Source organism: Lampetra planeri, chromosome 2 (assembly GCF_965212315.1).
Source record: "Lampetra planeri chromosome 2, kcLamPlan1.2.h2, whole genome shotgun sequence".
In the NCBI taxonomy this organism is placed as follows: domain Eukaryota; kingdom Metazoa; phylum Chordata; class Hyperoartia; order Petromyzontiformes; family Petromyzontidae; genus Lampetra; species Lampetra planeri.
Window position 1 is genome coordinate 21,331,200 of NC_136108.1, and position 14,734 is coordinate 21,345,933.

Genomic DNA, 14,734 nt, shown 5'->3' on the forward strand with positions numbered 1-14,734 from the left:
GACTGCCCATCTGGGAATAGAATGTCACGTTAGTGACGACGCTTGACCTCTGAGACCAAGGCCTCTCTGGCTATACGTGCACGTGCGTGTGAGCCGTGTGCTGAGCTGGTGGTGGACACGTGCGGCTTGTGTGTTGTGTGTGTGTGTGCGTGTGCGGCATGTATGCGGTATGTGTGCTGACCTGTTTAGGCCATACGGGGGTGATCTTTGTCTTTGGTGTGTGTGCGGTGGTGCCGAGCAGGCCAGCCTGGATGGGACGAGCGAGGACGATGAGCCAGGCCAGCACACGCGTCGGCTCATCAGCTTCTCCCTCTCCGGTAGGATCCTCTGGGTGGCACGGTGCTGAATGCCGGCGATGAATTGCCCAACACATTTAAGCACTTGAATAGTCTTTACTCACACGGCCCGATTGCGTGCGCGCTGACCACTTGCGACAGAGCTGCGTGCGACGGCGCTCAAGAAAGGGATGTTCTTTAACCCGGACCCATACCTCAAGATCTCGATCCACCCCGGCAAGCGCAGCACCTTCCCCACACTGCCACACCACGGCCAGGAGCGCCGCTCCGGCATCGTCACCAACACCACCAACCCCGCGTGGCAGGGCGAGGTACCGCACTCCCCCCCCCCATCATCCCCGCCCCCCCCGCCCTCCTTCCTGTGCCCACACGCCACCGCGACGCCGTGTGCCAACATTGCGCGGAACCCCCACACGGCAGAGCCCCCCACTTGCCCGCGCTCACGTGAGGTTCTATTGCCGGGAAATGTTAGCAGTGTTCGAACACGCCACCACAGTACCACCGCAATGCTGGCCAGCCCACCACAACTCCACACTGCTGCACAGTGAGCCACTACACCACCGCAATGATGGCCGACTTACCACACCACCACACCCTGCACAGCAGCCCACCAAATCCTGCCAAGACGCTACTACACAGACGTGTGTGTCATGCCCGATTGACTGTTAAAGCTGTGATCGAGTGACAAGACTCATGACGCTCAGATGTGATTTGAGTGGTCCTGACTGGGCACTGGCTCTCCGCGGTTGGCATCATGACCCGGCTGTGCCTGGATTACCGAGGCTTCATGGCAAATCTTGGTCTGCAGAATTGATGGGAGCCAAAGTATAGACTCTGTCTGCCAGAATGAAGACAGTGTCTTGTCACTTGTGCACATGTACGGTTTGTGTTTGTATGCCACATCTTATTTGGGGTTATTGTGTCTGTATGAAAAGGAGGTTCTGTGATCTTGGGTCCTCTCGTGCTGACTTCTGACTTGACCCCAGACACCACAACTCTGTTACGTCAAAGCGCTTCCTGCAGCTAGCTGTAGGTGTTTGCTGCTCGCTAAAACTTCACTGGCGAGGATTTATTATGATTATTATGTTTCCATATGCATGCGCTGCTGTGTATATACGCTCAGAGTACTTATACCTCTAAGTCGTCATCCGCTCTCATGCGTTTGTCTATCCCATGTGGCGCGCCTGCGTATGGCTGCGTTGTGCATTCTGTGAACGTGTGGGCCTCTCCCATTCCAGGCCGGAGGGCCCTGGCGATACGGGGTAAATATAAATTATAGCTGCATATGAGTTTAAAGAAATATTCCGATCGCTTCATTGTTGCTTGGTTTATTTATGTATTTTTCATTTGCTAATTTTCAAACATTTCTTAAATATAAAGAATATGAAATTCAATCACTAGTATTTTATTACCAGATGAGACTCCCGTGACACTTGTTAGATATGTTTTTTGATGCTGGCTTTCGTGTTTTCGTTACGTAGAGTAATTATTTTCTCGCAACTTAGTCGTGAGTAAATTGCATTGTGACCTTAGTCTGCAACATCCGCTTTACCACTCGTGGTGCGCTTTGTTAAATCCGAACCCAAAAATCACATTAAAGTTCCATACGTTAAGTTTCATATCGCTCAGACAGGCATTCTGCTGGTTAGCCATATACAATCAGTGTGCGTGATTGTACGTATACGAAAGGGAGCTGTGGATACGACCCTGGCTACCTGGGTTAGACTCCTGCTCACGCATAAAACCAGTAGCAATTGGAACATGAACTTGGCCCGGGTATCTGTGGGGTGGCCTCAGAGTGAACCGAGTTATCGCTGTTGTGTGAATATCAGCGCTGACGAGACGAAGGCTGTCGACCGTGGTGCTGACCATGCCACCCCTCGAATGTACCCTACCACCCTTTGTGTTCACGATACGATTCGGTCTCTCCAGCCTGTGTAGGACCAACTGAGAGATCTTAGTCTTTGCATGAAAGAGGTGGTTATCGTGGTTTTGACAATGCTCTACAATTCTGATGCTGGCACAATGATGGCTCTTAAGATGTGGCTGCTAACATGGCAGTCTCTCCATCTAAATTGTAATGTTTGTACTTCTGTATTTCTTTATTTAAAGCTTTCGTGACTGCAGGGATTCATATTCCTGGTTGTGTTGCAGTCGAAACGTCGTGAGAATTTTATTGTTTTATATTTTTATTATTTCCCTTATACGTGACTTTACCGAAAGAACCAAGAATATGTATTCTCCTGTATTGTTCGGGCCTTGGTAGAATTTTGCCATCGAGGATTGTGGGAATTTGTTTCCTTTCCAAAAAGTCGGTATCCGCTGCCAATCGGCATCCGCGTTTGCTCATATTTGCACCTTTTCCTCATGTAAAGGGCATGTATGTACATTCGACTTCTTTTGCACTGTACGTAGCCAACCGTGCTAATCAGAGGTGCTTGAGTAATGCTGCCCCCCCCCCCCTCCCCACGTGTCTCTCTGCGTGTCCGCATCCCGCTGCAGGGTTACAGCTTCGTGGCTCTCCCCACCGACATGCTGGAGATTGAGGTGAAGGACAAGTTTGCCAAGAGCCGACCCATCATCCGCCGCTTCCTCGGCAAACTGGGCATCCCTGTGCAGAGGCTGCTCGAGAGACACGCCATCGGGTACTCGCAGCGCAACGCACGTGCTGCTGCCGAGCGCTCGTCGGTCATTCGTCACACACAGCCAGCAAAGGACCGTTGTGCCAAAAGTGTGACCTCTTGTGACAGCGTTCATAGAAACTGCTTTTGCTGCCATACACCGGCGTCTCTAGTGATTTGTTTGATCCACGTGTCACGGGGAGGGGGGGGGGCGGCACCACCATTCCTGCGAGGGTCGCAGTGCGCTTCGAACGTCGACCGCCAACTGAAGTGAGATAAATTTTCTCCAGGAGTTTGCGCCTCGAGACGGGGCGACGTGTCCACAAAGTGACAGCCGTCTCCTCCCTCGTTCTAAGCTCTCAATCGCGAGGAGACCGGTCACAGTTGCAGTGGTGACATTTGTGGTCGGTTATTCAGTGTTCAATTATTTGTTGACGGCGCTGCTACTGCTGCGTTGGCAGTGGTGCAAAAGCACAAGTAACATCAAGGAAGCTCAACGCAGTTGTCAATGACATTGTGCGGCCTTAAAAAGAGAAAGTATATAACAGGTGACGTTTGGGACAGTGGCCATTCTTCACGGCGCATAGAGAGGCCAGAGAGGTAGAAATATTCAGTGTCTTAAAATCATTGCTACAATAGAGAGAGCTTATTGAAATGTATTAACTCTTCTCTTAAGCAAGCCTAGAAAAGCATTTATATGTTAGGACTCATGCTTGTGTATGTAACGATTCATTTAAGGATCACACCTGTGCTGACCCATCACTGGCCCCCTGTCCGTATCCATATTGATTTTAGGATTCTCTTGCTGGTATTCAAGGCCTTAAATGGACTTGCTCCTCCCTACATTCAGGACCTCTTTCAGCCACGAATATTCCATCAAGATCATTGAGATCCTCAGATTGTGCATTGCTCACTGTCCCATGGTCTAGGCTGCACACTTGGGGTGATGACGGCGTCTTTGCAACTGCAGCACCTGAACTCTGGAACTCGTTGCCTTTCGAGGTCACGACTCCACTAAAACCCGTCTGTTTAAAATGGCTTTCTCTCTCTTGAGTTATTTCCAAACCGCCTTTCCCACTTCCTCTTTCCTCGGTTGATGTTAAACTATTTCTGCCTTGCCTTGCAGAGCGCCCTGAGAACAATTGTTTTAGGCCGCTTTATAAATTGAACTGATTATTATTATTTGGGGAATATGGCATAGTAACACCAAATTGTTTGCTGGGGTTTGGGGTTTCAATGCTGCATTCCACAAGGTATATTTGAAACTCATGGCGGGACCCTGGGGTCCCGAATGAACGGATCATTCTGTTGTCATGTCGTCCAAGCGCAGCGCACAAGAGCTGAACAAGCGAATGCACTCCATGTTCGGGTATGGGCAGGATCATAAGTCTTATCCAAAGCTGCTCAAACTGCCTACACGACTTAAGTCCTTTATTTGTCCTAACGGTATGCATCATACAGTGAAACTGCTCTCTTATCTTCATTATTATTTGTGACCTACCAATGTCTGCAGCCAGGATCAATCGATGACAATCCTGCAGATATTTAACAGATGAGATGCGTTGCACCGTTAATTCCTCCTGTTCGATAGTACTTCTCTTGTCTGTATGCATCTGTGCAGATAGGTTAAGCCACAGTCCCCACATACCGCTCGTATCGATGCGGATAAGAGGAGCGGCCACCCACGACTCTGTAGAGTAACATTGGTACAAACGCTTGTTACAATATGAACAGCACATTAAAAACGCGTACTATTTTATGTACTGTTTACAAAGCGTGTTCACAAATCCACACTGAGACGCACGATGATTGACAGAGGGGTGTACATTTTTTTTTCGATAGTGTATTTAAATAGAGGTACTGCAGGTAAGTAGTTTTTAGTTTTAAAGGCATAGTTTAACAAGACAACACTTGCCACCATCCTTCAAGTGAAAAAGAGCAAAGTTTTTGTTTACATTATAATATGATGTTTATGCGAGAGCCGGGGGCTTATGGGACCCCAGGGTCCCGCCATGAGGTTCATTTACCCCGTTTTAATGTTTGTTATTGACCTCTGTACAGTTTGATGGATTGTCACGATTCAGGTGTCATGATTTTGATTCTTGACCACTTCTTGAAACAATTCCTTTTGGCCTCCTTTCCACCGTCTTGTTCTGCCTCATCGAACGACGTCTCCGACTTGTGACGCTCCCACAATTCGCTCGCTCCCGTTGACGTCTCGCCAGCGGTGTCTCCGTCTCATCCTTACTGCGCGTCTCGCTTGTGCCGGCACAGTTTATCCGGGTCATTCATCGTCTGACCCCCAGCCCAGTGGTTCTCAACCTATTTTTGGCTACTGTTACACCCCTTGTTGAATTTCGTTTCAACCGAGTTTTTACCCCCCCTTGCCTGACCCAACATGCTTCTGAGAAATAAATGTATGAATAATTCACGTAAATTTCCAACAACTTGTCCATTTTGTGAGGTATCCTAACTAGCTAGTAAAATGCAAGCGAATAAAAAAAAATCGACGGACACTCTGCATGCGCGGCGTAACTTGTTCACACTCGCCGATTTATAGTATTATTATTATTTTATTATTCTTGGAAGCTACAGGCCTTTTACGTCGTTCTAGGTTACCATTTGGATTAAAAAGTTATCGTCGTCCATTTTTATTGGCACATTCATACGTGATTGTTCGGCAATGACTCTCGTGTATGATATCATTTGACAGGTAAATCACCTCACGTACATTGCCACATACCCCAGGGGTCCACGAACCCTGGTTGAGCACTACTGCCCCAGCCTGTAGGAAACATTTTTGTGCAACATTTCCGTATCTATTAGCACTAACGGATTATATTATCATGCGTACAATTTGACGCGTCTGTCATTTGCGTGATGTTGACACGTTACACACCCCGTGATTATCACGCTGCTTACATTAATTCGTCACTGGCTTGCGCCTGTTGTTACTGGCACACGTTGTCTGGGCAAGCACTGATGAAACACGGTTACTGTCAGGGCTCCGGTTCCAGAATCCCCCATTGTACAAAGCCCTGAAGATGAAGTCGACCACCAACAGCTGGGCTTCTTTTTGTCTGAACCGGTTCTGGGCATCCCCTAGGTCGACTCAGCCTCAAATGAGTACCTCGTGCGGTGTGTAAACATCGCCACTGGGGAGACAAAGGAGGTCGGTCGTGGTGCTGGCCACCCACCTCCTCGTGTGCCATGCCGGCCTTCATAGGTGCTCGCTAACAAAACTTGCCCCTACAGTAGTTTTAAACTCTACGGGGGGGGGGGGGGCGGGGGTCTTTGTCTTTGCAGTGATCAGGTGCTGAGCTACAATCTGACGCGAAGGATGCCCACCGACCACGTGAGCGGCCAGCTGCAGTTCCGCTTCGAGATCACTTCCTCCATGCACCCAGGTGCCGCATCTTTACCACTATTTTTACTCAACTATTTAACATTTTACCAGGTAAGGCCCACTGAGCTATGTAGATCTTTTTCAGAAGCAACCTGGCCACAAATGATCGCGCCGATGAAGTGGCCTTATGTGGACGATTACAGCAGCCAAATACTCGAAACGTGTGTTTCTAAATGTATACCAAGCGAGATAGTTAACATCTCGCCTGGTATGAAGGAGGACATGGGTTCGATTCCAACCCTGATGCCTGCTGCATGTTTGGAGTTTGCATGTTATCCCCGTGGTCGCGTGGATTTTTCTCTGGGTCCTCCAGACTTTCCCTCCACATTTATAAACATGTGATTAGAGTATTTGGCTGCTTTGAATTTCCACGTGATAAACCCACTTCGTTGAACTATCATTTGTGGCCAGGTCGCTTCTGAAAAAGAGCTACATAGCTCGGTGGGCCTTACCTGGTAAAATGAAATGAATGCAGTACAGTAAAACACGGCGACTCTCATAATGTTTACGAACCCACATAGCCAGTAAGCACATTCATCTATACTCAAAACCCGCAGCGAAGAAGATGCGTTTATAATTTCAGTTAACTGTAATATAAATTTCACGAAACAATGTTCAGTGATAATATTACAATGGTAAATCTTTCAAAGCAGGAATAATTTGAAACCACTATCTAAATGTTGTGCACATTGGGAGCAGGGTAGCTTGGAAATCAGATGTGCTCCTCGGTAAGTCAAGAAAAGTAATTATCCTGCAAAGGGTATAGAGTTGTAAGCCTCTTCTGCGCTAATGGTTATTGATTGTGTCTGTCTTGCGATGTGTCTGTTGTAGAAGTTCAGGATGCTTGAAAAAGTTCGATAAACTTGGTGGCAGTGAAATGAAATGGCATTTTCATGGTCGACCAACGAGGTTTAATTACAGCTTAACTTGTTGCTGTTTATGGAGAATGGTGACCGATTTCCGGTCACCAAGTTGATGGCGTTGGTCGTGACTTCTCGCTTAACAGAGAAGTTTTCATGTTACGTATTCAATCTTCCACTCCAATGACAGCGGCGCTTTTAGTTATCGAGGTATTCTTGAACAACAACAACAACAACTCCGCCCATCAATTCCACCAACCCATCAAAACCCAAAAGAGGCCATATCCCCTGCTAATTAATGTAAACAAACCAAACCAAAAAAAATAACCGCTCAATTGTTCAGTCGATTCCCCGTGCCGTGCAGATGCATCCCCCGACTCGGCGGGGGCCTACATCGGCGTGTCGGCCATGAACGGCGACGTGACCAGCCCCTCGGACGACGAAGAGCAGACCCAGACGAGCGGCGGCACCCTGGGAGCCACCCAGAGGTCCTACGCTAACGGCGCCACGCAGAGGGGGCTGGAGGAAGCGCGCCCGCACGACGACGTGTTCGCCGAGGACGCCGGCGTGGCCGCGTGGGCCGGCGAAGGGGCCTCGGAGGAGGCGGACGCGGCCGCCGCGGCCGCCGCGTCGGCCGCCGCCGCGGCCGCCAACAGGCACGGCTCCCTCAACGACTACCTGGACTCCTTGGTGGAGGGGCAGGCAGCGGCCGTCGCTCAGCGCCAGGGCCACCGCGTGACGCCCGCCGTGGCCCTCAGCAGCAGTTTCCCCACAAACAGCAGGCTGAACACGATCCTCTACATCGACTCGGACTGCGAGAGTCCCGGTGCGCACCCCGGCGAGCAGAGGGTGCCCCATCTGGTGAGGAGCGAGGCGGGCTTCCCCGAGGGTCTGTCGAACCGGACCGGGGACGCGGGGGCGCGGGCCCGCTCGTCGCTCTCCCCGTTGGGGGAGGCTCGGCCCGCGGCGGAGATGCGGCCCTTGTCGCTGGTCGTGTCGGAGCTGGAGAGCGTGGAGGCCTCGGTGCTGGAGACGCACCAGCCGACCACCCCGCGCACCCACTACGTGGCGCTGCACCGCCTGCTCTACAGCCTGCCGTCCACGCGGCTCACGGCCGGCGACGACGGCGACGACGAGAGCGGCGGCGGCGACGATGACCGCCGGGGCCGACACGCGGCCGCGGTTGGAGATGGCGCCAGGCCGGACGACGGCAATGGCGGCGTCCGCGACGGGTCCCCGGAATCGGAAGGGGCCGACGGCGCGGAGCGAATGTTGGAAGACGACAGGACCGCGCCGGGTGCCGACGACGAGGAAGTGGGCCCTATTGGGGTGCGGCGGCCCGAGCGAAGCCCGGATTTGGACGAGGCGAGACCAGAGTGCCCCGCCGGAGCCGAGCGGAGCGCCGCGGAGAGGCTCGGGAGCGGAGATGGCGCCGAGGAGCGGAGAGGCTCCGCCGTGGTGGCGTTGGACGGGACGGCCGATCCGGACGTCGCCGTCGGCAACGTGTTGGGAACCGAGAGCGTAGCGGAACCCAGCCCGGGCCGCGTGGTCTCGGACGGGGGCGGCTCCCGAGAGGAGGAGGCCCCCGAGGAGCACGAAGCGGGTGGGGCGGGAAGTCCCCTCGCGGAGGCGGCCGCGTCGGACGTGGAGGCGGGAGGCCGGACGCCGGAGGGAGTCGGGAACCGGGGCGATGCGCCGTGTCCGGCGTGCTCTGCTACGCGGGTCTCCTCCCTGGACAGCTGCACCACCACGTGCGTGTCGTCCTTCGACAGCGCCCGCCTCTCGGAGAGCACCGCCTTCTCATCGCAGGATGAGGACGAGGCCTCCGCTGACGCGGCCACAGAGGGGACGGCCGAGGGGAGCAGGACTCAGGTGAGGCGTGCGGCGAGTTCCACGCTCCTCAGAGCGGCCCCGCGCGAGTTGCTCTTATCGTGTACGTACGTACGCACATGCTTGCCTAGGATGATGCGCGCCGCAGTGGTGAGATGTTAACTACCTCGCTGGGTATACAGGAGGTCGTGGGTTCGATCCCGACCCTGACGCCTGCTGTATATTTGGAGTTTGCATGTTTTCCCCTAAGTCGCGTGGATTTCTTTCCGAGTCCGTTTTTTTCCTCCACATGCGTAGAGTATTTGGCTGCTATACATTTCCACATGATGAGCCACTTCGTTGAGCTATCATTTGTGGCCAGGCCACTTCTGAAAGAAAGCTCTATAGCTCAGTGGGTCTTACCTGGTAAAATGGAAATAGTTTAATTTACTGCAACGAAATCGTTGGCAAGCTTGAAGGGTACGTGGAAAGCATCACATCCTGAGCTAATGTAAGAGAGTGGTGTCACTTAAATGCAGCGGGTTCATGCTTTGAAATATTGATGTTAAACGTGCATGAGCCAGTCCTCTTGGATATTTTTAAGCCGTTGATCTGCGTCAAGTTGGTGATGAACGTTTGGAGTAAAAACCTGCCTAGTATGCAGCAGCTTTACACTATGGTATGCAGAGTTTAATTTAGAAATACAAATACCATATTACTCAATGGGTACTTTCCTTTACAAAGAGCGTTGAAGTTCATAAACCCATTGAATTTCCAGCACCTCCGGTAAGCGTGGTTGGCTGCGAAAGGAGTTCAACATACATCTATACAAACCCCGGCGTATTAAATTCACCCAGTGAAGTTAGAACGTGGTGTAATCTGTGCTCGCACCCGCATCCCCAAAGAAATCCGTATTAAGCCACGTGTGTGTGCGAGTGTGAGAGAAACAGCTTCGCTGTGTACCTTGGCTTTACGGTCTATTTTAATGTGACACGCAGCGCGCGTGCGAGAACACTCCCCGCAATTAGAGCTCGCCCAACATTTGAGCACATCGTCAAACAATGCAACTGCATCTCTCACCACGCCCGTCCCGCTCATCGTTTACCCTGCACACTCAATGCTCAAATATAATCCTCCTAAACATTAGGCCGCGTGCGCAACCACAAGCGTGTCTGTCTGTGGCGCTGCAGCGAAGCGAACAGCTGTGAGACACGCGCACACACCTTGGCGCTCGGTACATCCATTCTTTAAGGGCACCTTATCAATCAAAATGATTATTTATTATACATTTTTTGCATTATCGCATGTGTGTACCCAGGTAAACCTCACTGAGTCTCAAGATTCTTTTTCGGGACGGTGCTGCCAAGTTTTTGCGGCAGGCAGGCGGTGTAGCTGCCATAGGCGATCCCAACGGCGTAATTAACGGGTTATTTGGTTCAGCACTGGGATGTGGAACTGTGAGCCTTTTTTGGTCACGTGCACTGCCGTGCAGCGGTTGAACTCTTGAGCTCAAGCGATAATAGATGATGCATTATTATAGCAATCGTCACGTCAAATTGTAACACACCGCACCACAGTGTTCGCTCGTCCTCGTCGAGAGAGAACGACTCCGAGGCGCGAGGAGCAACCACAGGCAAGCGGCGAAGTCAACCGCGTGGTGAGCCGGCGCTAAATCCTCCCCCCGAGCTCTGCGATCCTCTATATATTGAGTAGTTAGTAGCCAAATGAATGAGTGTAGGTATGTATGCAAGACAGAAACCAGAGCATCCAGAGAAAACCCACACATGGGAGGAGGCAACAGTGTATCCCATACAGGTAAAACAGACGTAGTCCACATTTTACTTCTCCTGGAGAGCCAGGGTATGGCTCCCTGTCACCCACAGGAAGGGAGATCCACAACGATTGTGCGGTGACCCACTAACCCTCACCGCCTCCACCATGTTGGATTACAGGCAGCCATGCGAATAGCCATCACCGCCCCGGTTAAGTGTGAGGCAGGCATTTGGAGTGGCACCCAGAGGTTGGCAGCCAAGGGGGCAAGAAACTGTTGGGATTACGGCCCACGTGCATAGCCACATGGGCACAGATCCTTGGAGGTTGAACGTCGACAGTGCAGCAGATAGCGAGGCGGAAGCGACAGCAGGTGCAGCAGTGACATCAGCGGAGTTTACGTTCAAATGGGAAGTCGCGGAGAAGGCGGCGTGCGGCGGATAAACAAAGCGCGCTCGCAGATGCAATTCCGACGTAATGTTCTCTTGGGGCTCGCAGATTTTTTTTTTCCCCCAAACCCCCCACCACCGCCCTCACTCACGAGGCGGAATAAAAGTTGGCAGGAAGCCGCTCGTCGCGCAGATCGAGCGCGGCGAGCGCGCACACGAGGCGGCGTCGTCGGTGTCTTCCCCCTCCCGCTGGCCGGCACTCAGAGAAGGGCCGTGCGTCGCCAGCACCGTGTGCGTCGCTGTCGGCTCCGCTCCGTGTGGATGGTGGTGATGATGATGATGATGCTGCACACCACCTGCACGGGTTTGGCGTCCGCCACCGAGGAGGACGCTGTAGGGCCGGGCGCACGGGGAGCGGCGGGGGGCTTGGAGCGTGAGCGGCCGGTCGTGGTGGCGTGCGCAGCCAAGGGGAAGGCGTCGGTGGCGGCTGCTGTACGTTCACGTGTTGGTTATTTGGTTTTTTATCCAGGCTCTTATGTTTTGATAATTACTCGTCCTTGATTGATCAGTAGGTAAGCATTTTAAGTACTTTGTCAATGTGTTTTTCCAATTTACGATTATTATAATTATTATATATTTTATCGTTGTGGTTTTTTAACTAGCAGGAGGAAATACTTTTCGGTGAAAAATAATTCACTTAATAGCTGAACTGCTTAATGATATAACCTAATTTTTTGTCTGTATTGCAACAAACGAAGACGTTTAGTGTGAATGTAGCAACAGCAATGTACTGTGCATTGCAAGTCTTTAGTCACGTAAATAACAAACTCGTTTCAAAAACATGATATTCAGAGCATCATTTTCCCATTTTTATTTAGTCGGTGTTTTTGTTTGTTCATTTATTTTTCATTTTTTCTATCTACGTGACTTTACCGAAAGAACCACGAATATGAATTCCTGCAGTGATGAAAGTTTTAAGTCAAAAATGAAAATTTTAGGCACTTGTAATATAATTCTGGAATTCAAATGTATCAATTCCTCCACACATCAAATACTATCGTTAAAATAACATACTTTTCTCATGGAAACGGTGAACAAAACTGTAAAATAACATTTATTTCATATTTTAATTTAAACAGACAACAATACATTACAGACGTTATTCTGGCACATATGGGGGTGCAAGTCAACCTGTGATTGCATTTCATTGCAATGAAGCTCACGGTACGTAAGTGGACCAATCGTGCACGAATTAATTACTTTTGACATTCGTTTATCATTTTCTATATGACCGTAGAGACCACCACCGATTGTGCTTATTTATGGTAGATCGTGCACTCACCACCAGGGCTAGCAAAGTGAAGTGAGTTGGGAATGCTGCAGTATCATGACCCCCAACTCCGCCAGGTCCTCCGGTCTTTCGGAGACAGGGTAGCGGGCGGGAGTCATCGTGTGCTGCCCGGTCGACCGTCAGTACCCCCCGAGGGTTGTTGGTTCGTAGTCCGAGTGTCAGGATTTTCAGTCCGGTCTTATGTGTTGTGGGGTGTTCGTGGTGCAGCAAGTCGAGTGTTCATGGTGCGGTGTGTGGGGTGTTCATGGTGTAGTGTGTAGGGTGTTCATGGTGCAGCGTGTAGGGTTTTCAGGGTGTAGTGTGTAGGGTGTTCATGGTGCAGTGTGCATGGTGTTCATGGTGCAGTGTGTAGGGTGTTCATGGTGCAGCGTGTAGGGGGTGTTCATGGTGCAGTGTGTAGGGTGTTCATGGTGCAGTGTGTAGGGTGTTCATGGTGTAGTGTGTAGGGTGTTCATGGTGTAGTGTGTAGGGTGTTCATGGTGCAGTGTGTAGGGTGTTCATGGTGCAGGGTGTAGGGTGTTCATGGTGCAGTGTGTAGGGTGTTCGTGGTTTAGTGTGTAGGGTGTTCGTGGTGCAGGGTGTAGGGTGTTCATGGTGCAGTGTGTAGGGTGTTCATGGTGCAGTGTGTAGGGTGTTCATGGTGCAGTGTGTAGGGTGTTCATGGTGCAGTGTGTAGGGTGTTCATGGTGCAGTGTGTAGGGTGTTCATGGTGCAGCGTGTAGGGTGTTCATGGTGTAGCGTGTAGGGTGTTCATGGTGCAGCGTGTAGGGTGTTTGTGGTGCAGTGTGTAGGGTGTTCATGGTGTAGTGTGTAGGGTGTTCATGGTGCAGCGTGTAGGGTGTTTGTGGTGTAGTGTGTAGGGTGTTCATGGTGTAGTGTGTAGGGTGTTCATGGTGTAGTGTGTAGGGTGTTCATTGTGCAGTGTGTAGGGTGTTCATGGTGCAGCGTGTAGGGTGTTCATTGTGCAGTGTGTAGGGTGTTCGTGGTGCAGCATGTAGGGTGTTCATGGTGCAGTGTGTTCATGGTGCAGGGTGTAGGGTGTTCATGGTGCAGTGTGTAGGGTGTTCGTGGTGCAGTGTGTAGGGTGTTCGTGGTGTAGTGTGTAGGGTGTTCATGGTGCAGTGTGTTCATGGTGCAGCGTGTAGGGTGTTCATGGTGCAGTGTGTAGGGTGTTCATGGTGCAGTGTGTAGAGTGTTCATGGCACAGTGTGTAGGGTGTTCATGGTGCAGTGTGTAGGGTGTTCATGGAGCAGTGTGTAGGGTGTTCATGGTGCAGTGTGTAGGGTGTTCGTGGTGTAGCGTGTAGGGTGTTCATGGTGCAGTGTGTAGGGTGTTCATGGTGCAGCGTGTAGGGTATTCATGGTGCAGTGTGTAGGGTGTTCATGGTGCAGTGTGTAGGGTGTTCGTGATGCAGTGTGTAGGGTGTTCATGGTGCAGTGTGTAGGGTGTTCATGGTGTAGTGTGTAGGGTGTTCATGGTGCAGTGTGTAGGGTGTTCATGGTGCATGGTGTTCATGGTGCAGCGTGTAGGGTGTTCATGGTGCAGTCTGTAGGGTGTTCATGGTGTAGCGTGTAGGGTGTTCGTGATGCAGTGTGTAGGGTGTTCATGGTGCAGTGTGTAGGGTGTTCATGGTGCAGTGTGTAGGGTGTTCATGGTGCAGTGTGTAGGGTGTTCATGGTGTAGTGTGTAGGGTGTTCATGGTGTAGTGTGTAGGGTGTTCATGGTGCAGTGTGTAGGGTGTTCATGGTGCAGGGTGTAGGGTGTTCATGGTGCAGTGTGTAGGGTGTTCGTGGTTTAGTGTGTAGGGTGTTCGTGTTGTAGTGTGTAGGGTGTTCATGGTGCAGTGTGTAGGGTGTTCATGGTGCAGTGTATAGGGTGTTCATGGTGCAGTGTGTAGGGTGTTCATGGTGCAGTGTGTAGGGTGTTCATGGTGCAGTGTGTTGGGTGTTCATGGTGCAGTGTGTAGGGTGTTCATGGTGCAGCGTGTAGGGTGTTCATGGTGTAGCGTGTAGGGTGTTCATGGTGCAGCGTGTAGGGTGTTTGTGGTGCAGTGTGTAGGGTGTTCATGGTGTAGTGTGTAGGGTGTTCATGGTGCAGCGTGTAGGGTGTTCGTGGTGTAGTGTGTAGGGTGTTCATGGTGTAGTGTGTAGGGTGTTCATTGTGCAGTGTGTAGGGTGTTCATGGTGCAGCGTGTAGGGTGTTCATTGTGCAGTGTGTAGGGTGTTCGTGGTG

At 51.2% G+C, this 14,734-nt stretch overlaps 1 protein-coding gene across 1 annotated transcript in view; it reads left to right on the forward strand.

The window, feature by feature from the left end:
- Positions 1-14,734, forward strand: part of LOC144729707 (E3 ubiquitin-protein ligase HECW2-like) — a 109,498-nt gene that overhangs the window by 31,759 nt on the left and 63,005 nt on the right. The window contains exons 6-10 of the mRNA XM_078610148.1: positions 242-317; positions 438-607; positions 2,799-2,941; positions 6,224-6,324; positions 7,548-9,055. Coding sequence (XP_078466274.1) covers positions 242-317; positions 438-607; positions 2,799-2,941; positions 6,224-6,324; positions 7,548-9,055 — 1,998 coding nt within the window. The remainder of the gene's footprint in view (positions 1-241; positions 318-437; positions 608-2,798; positions 2,942-6,223; positions 6,325-7,547; positions 9,056-14,734) is intronic.